This window comes from Candoia aspera, chromosome 1 (assembly GCF_035149785.1).
Source record: "Candoia aspera isolate rCanAsp1 chromosome 1, rCanAsp1.hap2, whole genome shotgun sequence".
NCBI classification, from domain to species: Eukaryota; Metazoa; Chordata; class Lepidosauria; order Squamata; family Boidae; genus Candoia; species Candoia aspera.
Genome location: NC_086153.1, coordinates 241,109,727 through 241,127,155, shown reverse-complemented (window position 1 = coordinate 241,127,155; position 17,429 = coordinate 241,109,727). Strand labels below are relative to the sequence as shown.

The 17,429-nt window shown below is 38.0% G+C and overlaps 1 protein-coding gene across 3 annotated transcripts in view; it reads left to right on the top strand.

The window, feature by feature from the left end:
* MOB2 (MOB kinase activator 2) overlaps positions 1-17,429 on the top strand; it is a 114,815-nt gene that overhangs the window by 61,509 nt on the left and 35,877 nt on the right. The window contains exon 1 of one of the 3 annotated variants that reach the window (XM_063289327.1): positions 13,869-14,046. The exons of the other annotated variants lie outside the window; for them this stretch is intronic. Coding sequence (XP_063145397.1) covers positions 13,937-14,046 — 110 coding nt within the window. The 5' untranslated portion in view covers positions 13,869-13,936. Of the gene's footprint in view, positions 1-13,868; positions 14,047-17,429 lie in introns of those variants that run through there. 3 annotated transcript variants of the gene reach the window in all.

The following is a 17,429-nucleotide window of genomic DNA, read 5'->3' as shown; positions in this document are numbered from 1 at the left end:
CTGACTGCAGTCAGCATCTGCAGTAATCTTCGCACCTAGGAATACAAAGTCTTTCACTGCTTCTACATTTTCTCCCTCTATTTGCCAGTTATCAATCAAGCTGGTTGCCATAATCTTGGTTTTTTTGAGGTTTAGCTGCAAGCCAGCTTTTGCACTTTCTTCTTTCACCTTCATCATAAGGCTCCTCAGTTCCTCTTCACTTTCAGCCATCAAAGTGGTATCATCTGCATATCTGAGATTGTTAATGTTTCTTCCAGAGATTTTAACTCCAGCCTTGGATTCCTCAAGCCCAGCTTGTCGCATGATGTGTTCTGCGTACAAGTTGAATAGGTAGGGTGAGAGTATACAGCCCTGCCGTACTCCTTTCCCAATCTTAAACCAGTCCGTTGTTCCATGGTCTGTTCTTACTGTTGCTACTTGGTCGTTATACAGATTCTTCAGGAGGCAGACAAGATGACTTGGTATCCCCATACCACTAAGAACTTGCCACAATTTGTTATGGTCCACACAGTCAAAGGCTTTAGAATAGTCAATAAAACAGAAATAGATGTTTTTCTGAAACTCCCTGGCTTTTTCCATTATCCATCGGATATTGGCAATTTGGTCTCTAGTTCCTCTGCCTTTTCTAAAGCCAGCTTGTACATCTGGCAATTCTCGCTCCATGAACTGTTGAAGTCTACCTTGAAGGATCTTGAGCATTACCTTACTGGCATGTGAAATGAGTGCCACAGTTTGATAGTTTGAACATTCTTTAGTGTTCCCCTTTTTTGGTATGGGGATATAAGTTGATTTTTTCCAATCTGATGGCCATTCTTGTGTTTTCCAAATTTGCTGGCATATAGCATGCATTACCTTGACAGCACCATCTTGTAAGATTTTGAACAGTTCAGCTGAGATGCCGTCGTCTCCTGCTGCCTTCTTATTAGCAATGCTTCTTAAGGCCCACTCAACCTCACTCTTCAGGATGTCTGGCTCTAGCTCACTGACCACACCGTCAAAGCTATCCCCGATATTGTTATCCTTCCTATACAGGTCTTCTGTATATTCTTGCCACCTTTTCTTGATCTCTTCTTCTTCTGTTAGGTCCTTGCCATCTTTGTTTTTGATCATACCCATTTTTGCCTGGAATTTACCTCCGATGTTTCTAATTTTCTGGAAGAGGTCTCTTGTCCTTCCTATTCTATTGTCTTCTTCCACTTCCGCGCATTGCTTGTTTAAAAATAATTCCTTCTCTCTTCTGGCTAACCTCTGGAATTTTGCATTTAATTGGGCATATCTCCCCCTATCACTGTTGCCTTTTGCTTTCCTTCTTTCTTGGGCTACTTCTAGTGTCTCAGCAGACAGCCATTTTGCCTTCTTGGTTTTCTCTTTCTTTGGGATGTATTTTGTTGCCACCTCCTGAACAATGCTGTGAACTTCTGTCCAGAGTTCTTCCGGGACCCTATCTACTAAGTCCAGTCCCTTTAATCTATTCTTCACCTCCACTGCAGATTCCTTAGGAATATTAGTGAGCTCATATCTAGCTGATCTGTGGGTCTTCCCTAATCCCTTTAGTTGCAGCTTCTAGATTTCCCCCACCCGAATTTCTGCTGAAATATACCATCTAGATTTTCCACCATTTTTTCTGGAAAAAATCTTTAAAACGCATATAAGCCTTTTTAACGTGAAAATCATTACATAATAGAAACACCTAAATATCATGGAAATGCCTAGTATGGCCACATCACTGGCATCATTGCCCTGCAAAATTTGTCTGAGGCCAGCCATCAATTAAAAAAAAAAAATTGCAGCCACTGGCAAAAAAGGTTTGCTTGCCCTGTTAGTCATAAGAAGTGTTGAGGGCACTAAATGAAACTTTTTGTTGATATTTAAAGTCTTATATTGAGGACATTTAAATTTGAATAACCTAATAAAATCATGAGATTCTTACCTTGGCCTAGATGCAAAATGAAATTTAGATATGAAACTCATCTCTTCTGTCATCTTTAATATAAAATTAAGGAGAAATTTATTTTCCATGGAACTTTATTGTGCTATAAGAACTGAAATACTGTTCTGATTATTTTGTAATGCTGTTTTTTCTAATCCATGTACGCTGTGAGGTCCTTAACAAAATGATTAGTTTCTAAGTTAAGCAGTACATGTAAGAAGATCAATTTCTTTCTAGTTAAAACTACCAGGTGGCCTCATAACAGTATTTAATGGAAACAGTGCCAAAGAAAATGCCTCTTTTTGTTCAGCTTAAACTTTTCATTTGTTAGGAAAACTCTAGTTTGTCCATGTAAAGCATGTCCTCATAATAATCCAGATTTATAATTGATTAATTGATTGTGCACTTACTTTCTCCTTCTGAATGGGTTAATATAGGTGTGAAACAGAAATATGCTCAGGGAAGGCTGAGAAAAGATGTAACAGTCACAGTGCTATACAAACCTGAAAAAAAAAAGTGTTTGCAGAATGTGTATCACTTTTCATTTTTGTACCACTCTTCTTTCAAAATAGGCTATAGGTTTCCTTATCTTGGAAGGATAACAGAGTTTTGCCATCTAACTTTTCTGCTTAGAATCATTTGAATATTTTTATCTCCTTTCTGTCTAAGAAGATGCACAGTAACAATTGAATTAGCTCTTTGCTCTAAGATTTTTAAGACAAAATAAGCAGCTGTTTGCTATATCATTTTATCTATACAACTTGCCATGTAACTGAAAAATACGAGCAATTATGCAACACTGTAAATAATGCTTCAGGGTATGCATTACTTCCTTGTGTGATAGAAAAAAAGTAGTCTTTAAACCACTGTTATAGCAAATGTTTAAGATGAGAAGCTATTGAAATCAGTATCTGACATCTGCTGAGTGTGAGAATCCTGTAAACCCTTTAGTTTTTATTAATTCAAAATTTATAGCTGTCTTTTCATAGTAACACAGTTGGGAATAAAATGGTAATAACATAATAAAAATAATAAAGTGCATTTTAACAGCATAAATCCAAGTAGAAGCTAAACAGTACAACATCTGGCCATTCAAGCCACAAAGACTGCTTGAACAATATTTCTGTAAAAAAAAAAAATCAGACATTTATTTATTTAAAGGACTTATATGGCCATCCATCTTATGAAATGCAATTCTATAAAACCAAAAACCTGAGACCTGACCAACAATCTCTAGTCCATCTAGCAATATAAGCCTCTGGTTCCAATCTCATCCTATTCCAGTGCCTGAGGGAAAAGTCAACCCTTTCTGGCTTCCTGGAAGGCTAAAAGGGTGGGGGGTGTGCTGCATCCCAGAGGGAAGGGTATTCTACAAGTCAGGACAGCTATGGGGGAAAAAAAAAACATGCTTCCTAGGTCCCACCAGATCACAGCACTTAAGAGAAGGGACCAGGAGCATGCCCACCCTATCTAATCTTGTAGATGGACAGACATCCTCAGGGAGAGGCATTCCCACAAATAACCTGACCCTGTGCCATGTAGGTCTTTAAAGCACCAGCACCTTGAATTGTACCCAGAAAGAAACTGGGAGCCAGTGCAGCTCACATAACTGTAGTGTGATATGGACAAACTGAAGGGTGCTCAACACAGTGTGTGCTGCCAGATTCTGAATCAGTTATATCTTCCTTGTGGGCTTCAAGGGCACCCCATGAAGTCCAACCAGGAAGTGATAAAGGCATGAGTGATGGTGAGCAAGGCCTCCTGGCCTGGGAATGGGTGCAGTTGGAGCACAGTTGGTCTGGAGTTAATGTGTGTCTGTGTTTTTTGGTGGGAGGGGGAGCTATCATGCTTTGTTTTAAAGGTTGTTTTTAGTCTGGGCTGTTTTATCTGTGTTTTAAATCATTTTAATTTAATACTACTACATTTTGTGAGGTACTCAGAGTCTGCTGAAGGGGGCAACTATAATAAATTTAATAAAATGTAATGAAATTGTTATAAATAAAATAAGATGTATCTGTGCAAAGGGCCCCCTCGCTACAGCTTCCACCTGTTCTTCGAGCAGGAACTACAAGTCCAGGAGGACTCGCAGATTGTGCTCTGTCTGGGCAAATGCTACCCCATTAAAAGTCAGAGATAACACATCACCAGACCCAGGGGAGCCGAAGATCCAAAGCCACTCCATCTTGCCAATATTGAGGTATGAAATCCTAGATACAGAACTGTTGGGCAAATCCCCATGAAAATGCCTGCATAAAATAACTGTTCTCAATCCCTCAAGAGTTAGGCCGGGCTCAGAGAAGGAAAGGGAGAGAAAAAGAGTATGGAGGCAAGGAGAAGTTGGAAGCACATACATTCAAGTCCAGAGGTATAATACTGGATCTGAAGTGATCAGGCAAAAAGTGTAGTGATAGAAGCAGAGATTGAGGTTTCTGGGCTGAAGGCAACAAGGCAGGCAAATCACAAACATTATTCCTAACAAGCTCTTGGCTAGCTGTCAGCACACAAGGTGACTTCCTCCCAGATTCAGCTGGCACTTTTTTATTCTCGAGGAGGCCAGATTCACAATTTTGCACATCAGTGGAACTTGTTCAAGAAGTGGAAGGGATGCAGTTTTGTCCAGTTCCATGCCAGAGCCTGGGCCTCTGGAGAATTCTGTGGCCTTCTTTATCTAGTTGGAAAGTTTATAAGATAGTATAATCCATCAGAGTGAAGCAGAGGAAGAGATGGAAACCAAAACCATTTTTAGGACTTAAAACAATTTCCAAATCTACATCAGATTTTGTAACTTTGAGAATTTGTGCCTATATTTGCCTCCTTTCCCCCAAGCTCCTATTTTGTACTGTAAGCCTAAATATACTGTTTGTCTAATTATTGATCTTAGTAAGCCAGTTCTGCAGTATTTTCTGCTGAAAAGCAGAGTAAAATTACTACAAATAGTTTGTTTTAAGTAATTTTAGTGTAGATGTCACAAACAAAAAATTTATTGGCTGGGGGAGGGGGGAGGATTCCTTCTTGGTAGTACCAGGCATCACTTGCATCCCACTTACCTAAAGAATATTGGTTCAGAGCATTAAATACAGTTTTTAAACTCCAGCCAAAAGATTTCCTGGAATTCAAAAACTCTCTGGTGATTATTCTCCTTTGCTGGGGAGAGAATGGAGAGAGTAGATTCTCAAATAGTTTTAAGAGAGTAGATTCTAATAGGAGCAGTAAATGGGAGTTTAGAGCTTGATGAAAGTAGCATTCTACAGGTTTTCAAGTAACTCCACAACTGGTACTTGTTTTTTTTACCCACTTCACAACTTAGTATGTATGTTCTTATCTCTAAGAAAACTATTTCTTACTTGAAAGAAACAGTCTTTCCTGGCATTTGAACTTGGGGAAATTTACTTGCCATGTATTACTAGGTAAGAGGCTATTTATAAGCTTGGCCTTGTCATGCTTTTACATCTTCAAAAGATAAAATATGAATTAGAGTTCCCACTCTTCTCCTTGTTCTCAATGCCATACTGAATCTAGCTCTGCTGTTAATCCTCCAGATGTTATGTGTTTCTTTGCACTGCAGATGTTTTTTTCTACAACTGAATAACAGTGAAGGTTATGCTAATTAATTTGTACAATGATATGCTTAATTCATGATGAACAGTATCTCTGTAAATTTGGGGGATTGATTTTTAGGTCCTTCTCCATCCAAAGTTGTTGGTCAGTATCATGCTTCTTAAGCTATAGCCCTGGCAGGCAGCGTTGCTGTATTTCCTCATGAACCCAGGGGTACCCCACCAATATGCCTCCCCATCATTCATCTGCTGAGCCTCTCCTACTTGCTCACTCGCTTGCTGCCATCTCCACAGCCAACATGTCCCACGCTATTTAAAAAACAAGCACCAGAATTAAAAGACAGCTGAACTAACCAAGATGCTGCTTTGGGGGGCATACAAACAGTGAGGACTCTGGACAGGAAAGGAGCAAGTCTATCATTCTTCCAATGCCCACATTGGCTCCACCTTTACAAGGCCAGCTTCTTTATTTGTTCACCTTCCTATTTATGTTTCTAGGGTTGTTTTTTTTAAATGTTTCAGTACTGTAGCAGTCTTGGCTATACAGTTCAGCTAGTGCTTTGCCACTGCTTCTGACTTTGGGTGGACATTTGAGGGTCCTTCTAGACGGTGATGCAACAGACTAATGTCTCAGGGTTTGAGATAAATATTGTGGTGCATTTATCTGTTTTGGATGTGTGCCTTAACTTATTGAGACATATTCAGAGATGAAATTGCGTACTGGAGAGTCCAGTAATTTATTTTAGCAAAGCCAGTGTGGTTTGCTCTACAAATACGGTGACAGTATGATTGATTGTGCACTTACCTGTGATCGTATGCATAACACATAGTTCCGCCAAAGAGTCTCAATAGAATATTATTCCATGTATCTTGTTGGCAATTAAATACGGAATCTTTAGTTAATTCGAATTTTAATTTTAATTTTAATTGTACAAGGGAACTGAAGGGCTAATGGGTATATATTATAGTGCACCATATTTCATATATTAAATTCACTTGCGTGGAACTTTTACTCTGAAACAATAGACACTTGTAAGGAATTAGGTGGGGAGACCAGCTCTTCCTTTTCCCTTTTCCACCAGCTTACAACTTAGGTTCTTGAATTTTTTTTGTAATGGTTGGTGGGAAATGGAAAACATTTGGGTTCTCTTTCAGAAACCCCAAACACATTAATTTTACATTTTAGAATTAAACTGTCTTTTGAGTTTGATCATGCTGTACCTCTAGTGCCGAATCAGTGTGGTTTTCCCATATATGAGTTCTTCTGGCTTAGACAGTTATATGATGGTTTATTATATTCTAGTATTCATTCCTTTGAATTAAGGAAGTTCTACTGATTGCAAACACCCTATAATAAAGTGGCATAAATTACTTTTGAGATGGAAAACAGTATTACTGAGTATGAAGAAAATATATGGTCCATTGAATAACATATTCCTAACCTTTTTGAACATAATAAATCCAGTCTGGTTAACGTTGTAGGCCGTATCTATATATCTACACACGCACACACACACACACACAGACACGTAGTCCTTGCTTAGCAACCGCTCATTCAGCAACTGTTCAAAGTTACAGTGATGCTAAACAAGGTGGACTTAGGACTGATCCTTGAAATTGCAGCTGTCGCAGTGTCCCCGTGGTCACACCATCATGATTCAGGCACTTGGCAACCAGCTTGCACTTATGATGGTTGCAGCATTTCCATGGTCATGTGATCGCCATTTGCAGCCTTCCCTGTTGCCTTCCCACAAGCAAAGTCAATGGAGAAGCTGGCAGGGGAGGTTGCAAGTCGCTGCTGTAAGTTGCTCCTGCTCCCGCCGCTTTTTCTCCCAAGGACCCACTCACATGCCCTGCTGAATTTGTGCCATGGCCACCCACGTGTCCTGAACTTGTTCCACACGGCAGCACACACCCACATGCCCCGCTGCACTCGTATGCCGCACTGTAGTGCCCATCGACTTGGCCTGCTGAAGTTGTGCCATGTGGCAGTGCCCACCCATCCTATTGCACTCTCACAGCAATGCCCATTCAAGTGCTATGTTGTATTTGTGCCGCACAGCAGCACCCCATCTGAGTGCTCTGTGGTACTCACACCATGTGGCAGCACCCACCTGTGCACCCTGTTGTAGTTGTGCCACTCGGCAGGCACCACCCATGCACCTTGCTGTGCTTGTGCCATGCCATTGCCCCCAGTCTGCCTGAACCCCATAGCACTCACTTGCCCACCAGTCTGCTTGTGAGCTGCCTAAGGAAATGCTTGTCGTGACTGGAACTTTCAACTTCCTGCCAACTTCCCCATTTGCTTGTTGGAAGCTGGCAGGAAGTCATGGTCATGTGAGGTCCTCGCTTAACCCACAGCCCTTGCTTAATGATGGCAATGGTGACTGCAGGGGTTGCAGTCACTAAGCGGTCTGGTCATGCTTTATGACTGCATCACTTAATGATGGAAATTCCAGTCCCAATTTCCATTGTTAAGCGAGGACTACATACATATGCATACACAATATACACATATATATGTATAATCTACCTAAAAGTAAGTCCAACTGTCAGGTTTCTTCCAGCAACAAATGAACAGTCACTCAAGGACACAAGAATTACAAATTATGAATATGATAGATAAGTAGCTAATAATATTGTAATGTTAAAGTATGCAGTCATCACTGACTTCAGAGGAAAACAGTTATAGATTAGCATTTCTGTCAGTAATTTTCTTTCTGGATTGAACTAAGATATTTTTTGTACTTCATTTGGCAGAAGATGGACAAAAATACCTGATTTTCATTTAGTGGTTGATTCCCTTATATTAACCATTGCTTGCTATATGCTTCTTATACCAAGAGTTTATTTTCTCTGCGGAGCATAAGGGAAAAATAAAGCTTGCTCTGTAAACAGTTAAAATATAAATTAACTGCTCATTTTAGGCAAAATGGCGGGGTTTTGAATGTGAGTTAGCATCACTTGCTCTGGAGAATGATATTCATCTTCATTTAATTTAGCAGGAGTAAGTAAAACCTCCAGATTTTTGAAAAAACACAAACTTAGTATTCTTGGCCTGCCTAGATCTTTTTCAGGGCTTTTTTTTTTTGCGATAAATACAACGGAAAAATCATCAGAAAGAGGTTCAACTGTATGCCAGGATAGAGGATTGAGCCCTGCAATTCTGAGCAATTCCAAATCTCCTTTTCCATAAAACTCTTTTCTAGCATATATTAGTGGTAAGTGGTCAATGGATAAGTTTTCTATAGTTTTTTGTTTGTTTTGTAGATGTGCTGTCACAGGGAGACCCCTCGAAACAGATTTTACTTTGGAGATATTATGCTATCCTTCCCCAACTTAGCATGCAAAAATAGAGATAGGATAAAATACCACATGAACTTTCTTTTTCTAAAATGCACAGGATGTGTATGTTATTCCTGCTCTGTGACTGATGAGATAAAATTTTGTGTTACAAGGAAATTCTAATAGTGGGCTGGATGGAAAATAATACCAAGTCAGAAACCCAAGGTATGAGACAAATTTTATCAAGCTATTCATCCCGTGATTAGTATGAGCTTATGTCAGTCCATGCAATAGGTGCAGTTTCTGGACACTAACTCTGCAGGTCTGTAATGGGCACTTAAGCACCACCTGATATCAGAAACTTTTGATTGGTACACAGATCTGCGTAACGCTAGATTCCAACTGATACAAAATCCAGTTTCTAAAGCTGAGCCCCTAATGTATGGCCACGTTTCTCTTGACTAGTCAGTTTTATATATTTATCTCAGTTATTTGACTACAATATGCATCCAGTGAATATGCTTGTCACCTATAGCTTCCGCCTAAAACCTGCTGCTGATTCTGAGCGGATTCTTATCTAGCCAGTCTTGCTGGGTGGGCCATTAGTGCTTACAATCAGTCTACTAATCTAAGATAGCTGCTTACCAGCAGCAGCATGTGGTGGATGAGCATGAATATGTTCCTGTGGTATTCCAGCAGCCATGTTAGGTCCAATGTTAGTGTTGTTCATGCATCTGAAGAAGTAGACCAAGCCATGAAAACTTACACATACAGTGCTATGGGACTCTTGCGTTGCTTTGTTTTGGAGATGGTTTGGCATATGTTCTGAGAGGAGTTAGTTGTTTGTGTACATTCCTCCCTAGTTTGTCAGATTTGTGCTTATTTTGCATAGGACTATGTTAGTCTGTTGGACACTGTTTCTGTTTTGTATGATTAATTTGTTCCTTTTTGTTAATCTATCTGAAGGTTTAAAAATTTAAAATATTTAAATTGATTGTATTTCTCTCAAAAACACAATTGGTCTGCATTTTAAAATAAGATCTACATCACAGAAATCAGAAGTGCTCAGTTTTAAAGACAACTGTGTTCATATATTGCTGAATATTAGCTTGATTCATTTAAAATATATACTATACAAAAGGGAAATAACAGGTGAGAGTTGGCAGCTCTGTTTCAGTAGTAATACTTCAATCATCCAATATTACCAGCTTTTCACAGAAGACAATACTGTAATTAAAACACCATAAGTCTTCCACCCTGATGTAGTGCTATTTCCTGTATGACTTTGTTGTTAGGATCACCTGACTGCTCAAGTGAAAGCTCCAGGTTATACTGAGTAGCTGCTGGGTTAATTAAATCTAGAATCCTCTTGGCCAAATTCTTAAGGATTCTAACATTTACCCAAACATTAAGATATGGAGTAAAAAAAGCATTTCACATTTTAATGTTAGTTGGGTTACATTGGCAGGGTAATGCATTTTTTAACTTCAGAATTAATTTGAAAAATGCTTTAAAATGCAATCTAAAATTAAAATGCAATCTAAAATTAAAATGCAATCTAGAATTAAGCTAAAAATGATGTGTCAAATATTCTAGGTAGAATATTCCACAGGAGCCTAGCAAAAGTTAGGATCCTGTGGGAAAAAAATAAATATTCCGTGGCCTGTGTTGCAAAATACTTTGCAGTATTCCTATATAATGGTATCTTATGCATTCACAGAACAAAGATGATAAACCAGCATTGATGATTGGAAAGAATTTGTAGCTATCACTGTACCTCAGAATGTTAGGGACAGGAAAATTAAGAAGCCATAAGTGGGCAGAATCCTATGGAAAAATCTACATAAAATGAGTAAAATGTCAAGTAAAATTAACATTAAGGAATTAAGTAAAATTAAAAATCAAGAAAATAAAAGCATCTACAAAACTATCTGTGAAAATCTTCTTTGTAGGAAATACTGTATGGATTAACACAGAAGACAAATCATCCTCAATAAGTGGCTCATTGAGAGTTAATTCATACAAGAAAAAGTTGTAAAAATTGTTCTTGCTTCATCCTTCCAGTAGCATAGTACAGCACAGATAGAACTCTCCCAGTTAATCTCGTCTAAAAGTCTGCAATTAATTCTTCCTTCCTTCTTGCTAGAAGTTTAAGTGAAAATTTTTTTCCAGTGGTTTTAAAAAACATTCTAGTGTCTCAGTATCAGAAGCAGAATTATCAGTAGTGAAGGAGAGTCATTCAGGGTGGGCAGGGACATGGTATAAATGCATAGGTTGCAATTTAGTTACATGGCATTTCAGTTAGAGCTGTGCAAACTTTGTTTCTTAATAATGTTACCTTGTATCTTTAAACAGTAATAACGGACATTAAACTTTTCATCGTTGACACAATATAATGGGGGGGGGAACCCTTTTCTTTTGAGGTCTCATGATACTAATAATTTCTCTGTGTTTGTGTTTTTTGACTACTCTAGAAAGAGGCAAACAGGTACTTAAGCAACAGTTGATCAGTCAATTTACAAATTCTCAAAAGTATTATGCTTTTATTAAAGCTTTCTAGTAAATACAAAGCATTTTTTATGTTTAGGAGTTTCAGCAGAATTTCTTGTTTAGTATAGCGGTCGGTTGTCATATGATAATAACCTCTAAGCTTTTTGGAAAACTTTCCTTCTTACGTGCATAACAAGATGTGTCTACATAATAAATAGTTAAGCAGAGGATTTCCTAGTACTGAGGCAAAATGGCTGTACCCATGTTTACAGTTTATCAGGCTGAACATTAACAATGTATTTGAGAATGTTCATGCACTATTAGTAATTGTTTTGCTAATAGAGGGAATAAAGAAGTATGTAAGTCAAAAGGAATGCACAACAACAAATAAATGGTTTATTGCTGTGAGGAAAATTCAGGAGGTATAGTTCAAATAGTATGTAAAAAAGAGTATATAATATACATTTCAGATAAACTTTCCCTATACAGACAGGGGTTGAACCTGGTTACTTCATTCATTAGATTTATACCCACCTTTTCCCAAATAAATATTGCCACTGGGAGTCACATAATATGGAACTCATATTTTGGTGATCTCTCATTCAAATGGACTCATTTTTAAAAAAAATCTTCAGTGATGGAAAGTTTCTCTACAAAATAGTTAAATTCTCAGAATTGTTTGTTTTATTGTCCAGGTACATTAGATGTGAAGCGTGTTTGCTGTCACTGGCTTAAATATAGCAAGTTGACTTAAAGGCATTGAAACCAAGTGTTTCAGGATTAATGCTACAGTACATGAAATCTTTATTGGCAGTATGTTCTTTGATTCTCTTGAGACCTTATTTACTTACTTACCTACCTACCTACCTACCTACTATCCCACCTTTATTATTTTTATAAATAACTCAAGGCAGGGAACATACCTAATACTCCTTCCTCCTCTTATTTTCCCCACAACAACAACCCTGTGAGGTGAGTTGGGCTGAGAGAGAGGGACTGGCCCAAGGTCACCCAGCAGGCTTTCATGCCTAAGGCAGGACTAGAACTCTCAGTCTCCTGGTTTCTAGCCCAGCATCTTAACCACTAGACCAAACTATGACCACAGCATTAGAAGTGGAAAATGAGAGTTATGCCATTTGTTCTACTGTATTGTGGTATGTAACTTTATTAGACAAGTTGCACAATCTGTCTCCTTCACTTTATTTTAAAGCACATGACAGAAAACATATTTGCATTCCAACAGAAGTTGATGTATACCTGGAAAAAATCTGTTTGACCACTTCATAAACTGATTTTATAAACTATTTCAACCTCCTCACCTCTGAAGAACCAGACTTAATTTTATGTATTTATTTTATTTTATTTATCAAATTTATATAGCTACCCATCTCATAAATATGACTCTAGGCAGCATACAATAAAAACACATCTTAAAATGACCATAAAAAACAAGAAGCGTGCATATAAGACCAGAGCATTACAATTGACTACCTTTATAAATAGCTAATTTTCCTACTGTGTATTCATAGTTTTGTTGAATTGTCACTATTATTTACTCCTTTTCACCCCCTTTTGCCTGTTTCATAACTATAAGGACAAGAATGAGGCTATCCAGTATTAGTGTTAGCTAATCTTACGTTGAAATTGAGAGGTCTGTTGAATAGTTAAATTCTCACTAAATTTGAGACTGTTGGTAATGAATTAGAAACTCTAACAGAGCAGTCTTACAAAATATATTTCAGTGTTAAATTAGCCATTCACTGCTGGTACAAATGCAGGCCTTTGCATTTGAGGAGGAGGAGGAGTGATGTTTTATTTGTATTTTCTTTGCTGCAGTTACTCAAGTGTTTACATGGTGTCACTGTTGATAGGCATTAGTGATTTAAGAAAGGGTGAATGTCATACTTGATGACTATACATCAGTCAAGTCTTAACAGAATTTTTCTAGTGCCAGAACACATGAAACAATCTAGGGTCGTACAGTTTCATGGTAAGCATTATGTGTTTGTGAAGTAATGCAATTCTGGAAAGTGATGTATTGGTTAATAAATTAGTTACTAACTAAAAAATCAGATTGAGCTTCTTAGTTATAAAAGACAGATTGGTAAAGGGTATTTGATTTTTTGAGGGGCAGGGACTTAGAGAGAAAACCGCTTCTGATATGAAATATTTTCACTTGTGTATTCAGCTATGTTCTTTAATGTACTACAAATTAGAGCAGTTCCCTCCTTTCCTCTACCCGCGCACCATCCCTGTACACTGTAGTACAAACTGGGTGCTTGAAAGAAGCTTGCTTATCCCCCACACTACTTCTCTTGTCTTGTTTTACAGCTGGCGCCAGCCTGAAAAAACCGATTCAGATGCTTCCTTATTGGCATTGGCTTCCCAGGCTTGGCTTTTACTGAAGAGTTTGTAAAAAGGAGCAGCTGTTTGTCTTTCCTAGCTGAGGGTTGTGTTTTTTTTTTCCTGTTTCCATTGCTGCTTTCTTATTGGCTGAAGAAAGGAAGGAGGAAGGCTTAGAGCAAAGTAAGTTTCGAACTCTGTGAATGTGGTTGGACTAGTTTTCTGAGGAGGAAAGGAAAGAGAGGGCGAGCTTTACTCGCAGCTTCCAGTTCTCTTTCTCTCTCTTCCCCCCCCCCCCATCTCCCCACTCCTCTTTCTCTCTCTTTTGAACATGGTTGGGGATCATTGTAACCACAGCAGTGAACTACCTGCACTTTCTCAAACTCCCAAAACTGGATTAAGCTGCAAAATGGTTCTACAAGCAGTAGGAAAAGTATTAAGGTAAAGACTGTTTAAAAATTATTCTTGTTGTAAGGGAGTATATATCACTGCCTTATTCTGCAGCAGGTGTGGTACTAATTAATTTGTGGGATAATCTGCCCCTTTTTGACATTTAATGACAAAATCACCATTGATTGAATCAGATTGGGGGTGGGGGTGGAAAGCAGATTAAGAGGGCAGGAATGCCATCTTGATACCTTGAGGAAATGAGTTGCAAGAGAGGTTTTTTTTTAAAAGATTATGTTAATTAGTCTTATACATTTAGGAGAGATAGCTATGGATTTAGTAAAGATGACACTGGTTTAAGCGGCTTGAATTTGTCCCAAATATTTTCTGTTATTTAACATTCAGAATCAAAAGTGGAGCTTCTCTTTCAGGCATTCTGATGTTTAAATACTCCCTTTTCAGATGTCACTAACATGAAATGAGAGAAATAAATGGCATGTTCATATCACAGTTAATCTTATCGAAATTTTAAAGCAAGATCTGTTGCATGCAATGTCTTATTTTTGAAGGTTGGCTTTAAGTTTTTCTCCTGTTCTTCTGTTTTTATTTATAAATGTTTAGATAGTATAGCTAAAAGCAGATTATTGGAACAGAACTTACATACCTAAGAAAAAGTAAAAGAGATGAAATGATAAAACATGCTGAAAGCACGTACTGATTCATAAAAAGGAATAACGCTGTGGGATAGGGGCAGCTTTCTGACTGGAGAATGTGCTTACCCGTTGTGACTGTACAGAAATTCTTGTGTAGACATAAAATGGAAAGTACTTTTCAGAAGGAATAATTCTTACTTAAATCAAATACCATTGTATATTTAAATATAGTGTTTTTTATCAAACGATTGTTCTTTATTGTAACATAACTTGTTTTGGGCAGGTTTGAGGGGGCTGCTTTCTGTCATGCAGTGTGAATTGTTAGCTAGAATATCTTCTTCTTGGTGTGTGTTTGTGTGTGTGTGTGTAGTTTATGGATACTCTGATGCCAGGTAATGTTATGAAGATGACTTAGGCATTTGGGGTAACCAGATAATTTCTTTGGACTTGGATTTCTGAAACAGCAGGCAACTCCTAATTTGTTTTATTGCTATTCTGAGTTTCAGTGCACAACAGTAATGTTTGCTTCACAAAAAAATGACCAGCAAGGTACAACACTCCTCTTCCTCCTCTCCCACTTTCTATTTCAACTTGGAGTCTTCTTTGTTTGATATCTGTGTGGAGCTATGTGGCAGACCCATAACTCCAACTTTGTAAGTTTGCTAAAATGTACATACAGGTTGCTCTGGAACAGTGCTAATAAATGTGGCTTAGAAGGCCAAGTATATGTTCATAATTATATAATGGCTATGTTTTAGAAGTTAAAATGTTTTCTAAATGTTGATTCTTTTCTGTCCTGCTTATAGTGATTTACCATGGAAAGGACATGAATTTAAATATATCTTTTTATCCATGTCTATAAGCTGAAATAAATATATTTTCTTAGAAATAATAATTTTTAAATTGTCATAACAGCATTACTTTCCATATGAAAGTGACCAATCCTGGCTTGCACACATAGTATCTATGACAAGTCTGATGGAAAAATGGCAAACTTGCCAATTATCAAAGGCACCATAAATTGTGAGTAAAACACTAATGACATGGTACAGAGTAGGATCACCTTACTGGGAATTAAATGCAATGACTCTGTTCTGGGGTGGAGTTGTGGTTTGCCTGATCATGTGGGCTGCCATCTTTTGCTGAATCAAACTCCAGTTAAGAAAGAAGGAAAAGGTGATAGCATCATACTGTCACTGTATCCTTCTTTTTTAATCTGTTCGGTCGTGTCCAATTCTTGGAGACTCCCTGCGGTTTTTTTGGCAAGGTTTTTTGAAAGTGGTTTGCCCTTGCCTCCTTCCTAGGGCTGAGAGAGAGTGACTGGCCTAAGATCACCCAGCTGGCTTCGTGCCTAAGGCAGGACTAGAACTCACAGTCTCCCAGTTTCTTGCCTGGTGTCTTTAACCACTACACCAAACTGGCTCTCAATCCTTCTTAACTACCAGACTCTTAAAGTTTGCATCTGTGTTATGGGTTCACTTACACAACCTTGGCCAAGGAAATATATATATTCCAGTATACTATAAAAAAAAGATACGTTTGGCTCTCCCTTTTCTCCCTTTCCCCATTCAATATTTAGGAATTTGGTGTTCTGAGATGCATAATATGGCATAATTCGAGAAGAGGTTCCAGCTCTTGTGTTTGCTAAGATATGTGTAAAAACATGAGGGTGCCTGGTGAAATCTTAGAGGGAACACAGGATAAAATCAGTGGTGGGGCTTCAACCCTTTGTGGACAACCTTCCCTTCTTCGTGATTGGAGCGGCAGAATAAGCTCCAGGGAATAAGGGGATCTTGTAAATGTGCTTATGTGATTTAATTTATATAAGTCGCTGAATTCAACTTTTCTTATTGCAGAATTTGAATGATCTTGATGTAGAATTTGTGTCTGTATGTTTTTTCTGTAGCCGTAAGCAACACATGTGATTAAATCAAAGAAATTTGTGGAGAATTTCTTTAGTTCGTTTGGCTTTTCAAACAGGCATTGGAACAAATTACAAACTGCATTTCAGATGTGCTCAGATACTCAGGTAAGGTACCAGCAAGAACAGAAAGAGACAGTTCTTTAGAAACCTCTTTGCAGTATCCAATTCTGCTTGAAATAATGAATTAGCAGGAGTGATGATACAAATGTGTAACAGTTCTGTTAGAGCAAATAGACAATGACTGAACAAAGTGTTTAGAAAAGGGACACAAGGAAACCATTAACATATACTGCCCTAAAAAATAAATACTTAAAGAGATTGGGTTAATATTTTATAGTCTGATGCCATCCAGATGTGTTATAGAGGACTCACAAAATTCTCAGACAACATTTCTAACAGTTGGGGGGAAATGATTTAGATAATGGAGTATGAGTATGAATGGTGGGTAGTCTGTGCCAATAACATTCAAAATAATATTTTCAATAACATTTCTAAAATGTAGATAGGTTTATTTATTTATTTATCAAATTTTATCACTGCCCATCTCCCCCCCCCCCACCAAAGGAGGGACTCTGGGTGGTTTACAAAAACAAAATTTAAAATACAATACCACCATGAATACAATAAATATAACTATAAATATAAATAGATAAAAGATATAAAATATGGTAGAATCCAGATGGCTAAGATTGTACCTCAATCAGTGAGTATCAATGGCCATTCTAAGGCACTAACCATCCCCACGATTGACTATTCCTCTCCCCATTCCAGACATGCTGACACAACCAGGTTTTTAATTTTTTGCGGAAGTCCAGGAGCAAGGGGGCTTGTCTCACCTCTGGGGGAAGAATGTTCCAGAG